The sequence below is a fragment of the Anopheles aquasalis genome, chromosome 3, assembly GCF_943734665.1.
Source record: "Anopheles aquasalis chromosome 3, idAnoAquaMG_Q_19, whole genome shotgun sequence".
Lineage (NCBI taxonomy): Eukaryota > Metazoa > Arthropoda > Insecta > Diptera > Culicidae > Anopheles > Anopheles aquasalis.
In genome coordinates, this window is record NC_064878.1 from 61,601,049 (window position 1) to 61,603,548 (window position 2,500).

General features: G+C 50.0%; 1 protein-coding gene across 2 annotated transcripts in view; it reads left to right on the forward strand.

Annotated features, from left to right (window-relative positions):
- The window catches only part of LOC126578982 (potassium voltage-gated channel subfamily H member 6), a 28,928-nt gene that overhangs the window by 9,586 nt on the left and 16,842 nt on the right, over positions 1 to 2,500 (forward strand). For both annotated transcript variants that reach the window (XM_050242156.1, XM_050242157.1), the window contains exon 8: positions 1,085 to 1,254. In XM_050242156.1, coding sequence (XP_050098113.1) covers positions 1,085 to 1,254 — 170 coding nt within the window. The remainder of the gene's footprint in view (positions 1 to 1,084; positions 1,255 to 2,500) is intronic.

Genomic DNA, 2,500 nt, shown 5'->3' on the forward strand with positions numbered 1-2,500 from the left:
ACAGCCAACTCGGTCTGTTTTTTCCCCATTTTTCTTTTCTTTCTCCTGTTCACAGTATGTCGCGTGTTGCGTTGCGTGAAGATCGCGGATATTTTTTGAAACGAACTAGCGAGCGAGTTTAACAAATCGAAGTAACCACAACGCAAAAAACGATACCCACGGTGTAGTGTTTAAAATCGGGTTTGAAATCACTTTCGCACAGCCCCCGCCCCCCGCCACAAACAGACACAGTCGGTCGGTGCTGGCTGCTGGTGTTTGTGTGTACACAGTAAAAAGCATAAGAAAGGGACACTTTACACACTACACGCCTGTCGCTCGCTGAACCTGCACGTCACCACTGGCACGCGTGCACCAGATACAGCCACTAACCGCAAACACTCAAACGCTGAGCTGTTTCACTTGTTGGACCTGATCCCCGGATCCATGCTGCCCCTTTTCCCCTACCTAACCATCCTTTTCGGGAAACACACACCTAGATACACAACGATTTTTTTTTTCGCTAAGGTACAGCCCGCCAAAAAAACAAACAGCCACCTAGATGGACGGTGTTTATTACTCTTTGCTACCTTAGATGCTATACAGCCATGTGTTTGGCCACCGAATTTTTTTGTGTAAACAGTACCCGTATCCTTATCGCTATTACTTACTAATGCTCGCAAGTGGTGCAGCGCTTAGGTGTTTTGTTTGCTCCTTTCGGTTCATCGTGTGTTTTATATGCTAAGTATGCGCAATTAACTGCCGGCTGCCGGATTTGCTGTAATATTTAATGGCGCGTAGTGTACATATATCTATCTATCTCTCTATATATATTTGTGTATAAATCCCTGGAGCTAATGGCCATACGGTGGCCATCGCAACCTCTGTTGGATGCTCGAGCGCGTGCGTGCGTGCAAACTTTCGCTTAGCGGCTCTAGAGAGCGCACGTGCGCGCTCTTGGCCAACACATCCAAGCAGTCGCGTCGCGCCAAACAAAAACTCACACTGTCCTATCAATTGTAATTTACTAATTCCCAACTCTTTTCTTCTTCTTCTTCTTTTACATTTTCATGTCTTTCCAAAATCCAAAAAACCAAAAAAAAAACAGGTCCAGTAATTCATAACGCAAGGTTGTATTTTCCCTACGTTTCCTCGGAAAGTGATCTGCAGCGGTACCGGGCGCTTCCGCTGAAGCAGCAGCAACCGACGGCGCAGGCGGATGCGACGCGCACCAGCTCCTCACTATCGAATGTGCCTTCAGATTCGCTGAAAAACAAGGTAACCCAACCCCGCGCGCGCATCCCAACACGCATCAATCACCCTCATCCTTGGGGTGCTGGATGTTACTGGTTTCGCTTTTTGCGCCCTCCATGGCGCCACCTTTTTTTTCTTACGCTCTCATTCTCTATCTCTGCTCGATCTGTCTGTTTATTTATGATGTGTTTTTTTTTAATTGATGCCTCACCTTCCTTTTGAACTACCCCTTTTTTGTACTGCTCGATCTCCCGCTCTACCACCGCCACCCCCACCCCCCCTTTCTCCCACTTTGTCGTCGTTGTCGTCGCTCGGGTGGTTTTGCAACGGGCAGCAGCAGGACAATGGCTCTGGCAAATATTTCCAAGGTACCAGGCAGACCATTAACATGGGAGAGAAGGTGGCTCAGGTAAGCAGCAGCAACAGCAGCAGCAATGTGTGTCCCACCGTGTTTGTGGGCCAGTATGTGCAGCACCAACCGCCACCCACTATCCACCCCGACCACTTCCCTTCACACCTGCCTCACCCTGTCGCCTAGAGTCGCTTGTTTTTTGCTTGCTTGCCTTGCCTTCGCTGTGCGCACCACGAACGTCCCCAGCGTCGTGAGTTGGCTGCATGTGCCCTGTTTTTTGTTTTCGTTTGCTTTCGCTGCTACTGCTCCACGCAATCAACAAAAAAGACGCGCCCTCCCCCACACTCCACCTCCACCGATTATGTAAAGCATCTTCTTCCCACGCTACGCTCTTCGCTACACAAAAGTGCATCCTTCCGCCCTGAAGGAGAAGACACACAGAGCGCCCTGAAGAGGAAGGCCCCTGAAGGATCGCAGGAGTCCCTGACTCCTGCTCAATGACTGGAACGAGAAAGAGAAAGAGAGAGCGAGAGAGGAAGCTAGCCACACAGTGAACAGAGTGAGAGAGAGACAGCATTGGTATGCGTCCTATATCTAGCACACCTGTTATGCTACGCTCTCCCCTAGTCCGATGCATCTCTCGGAATATTGCGATTTTGGTTCCCGCAATCCTGGACAGCAAGGATAAACGGAAGCTGCCTAGTGGTTGTAGTAGTAGGCGATGGAGCAGCTTGTTAGTGTGTCCGTGAGAAGATTTCAGAGTGAGTCAAACGGAGCAGTAGTAGGCCGTCTGTGCTTGGTCTAGCGCTCCTCGCTAGACGGCCGCTAGCCAACTAGGATATGGGTGTTTGCGTGCGCAAATGAAGTCGAAGGGAACCGTACCAGGACTTCTTGCTGCTCACCGCAACAGAGACACAC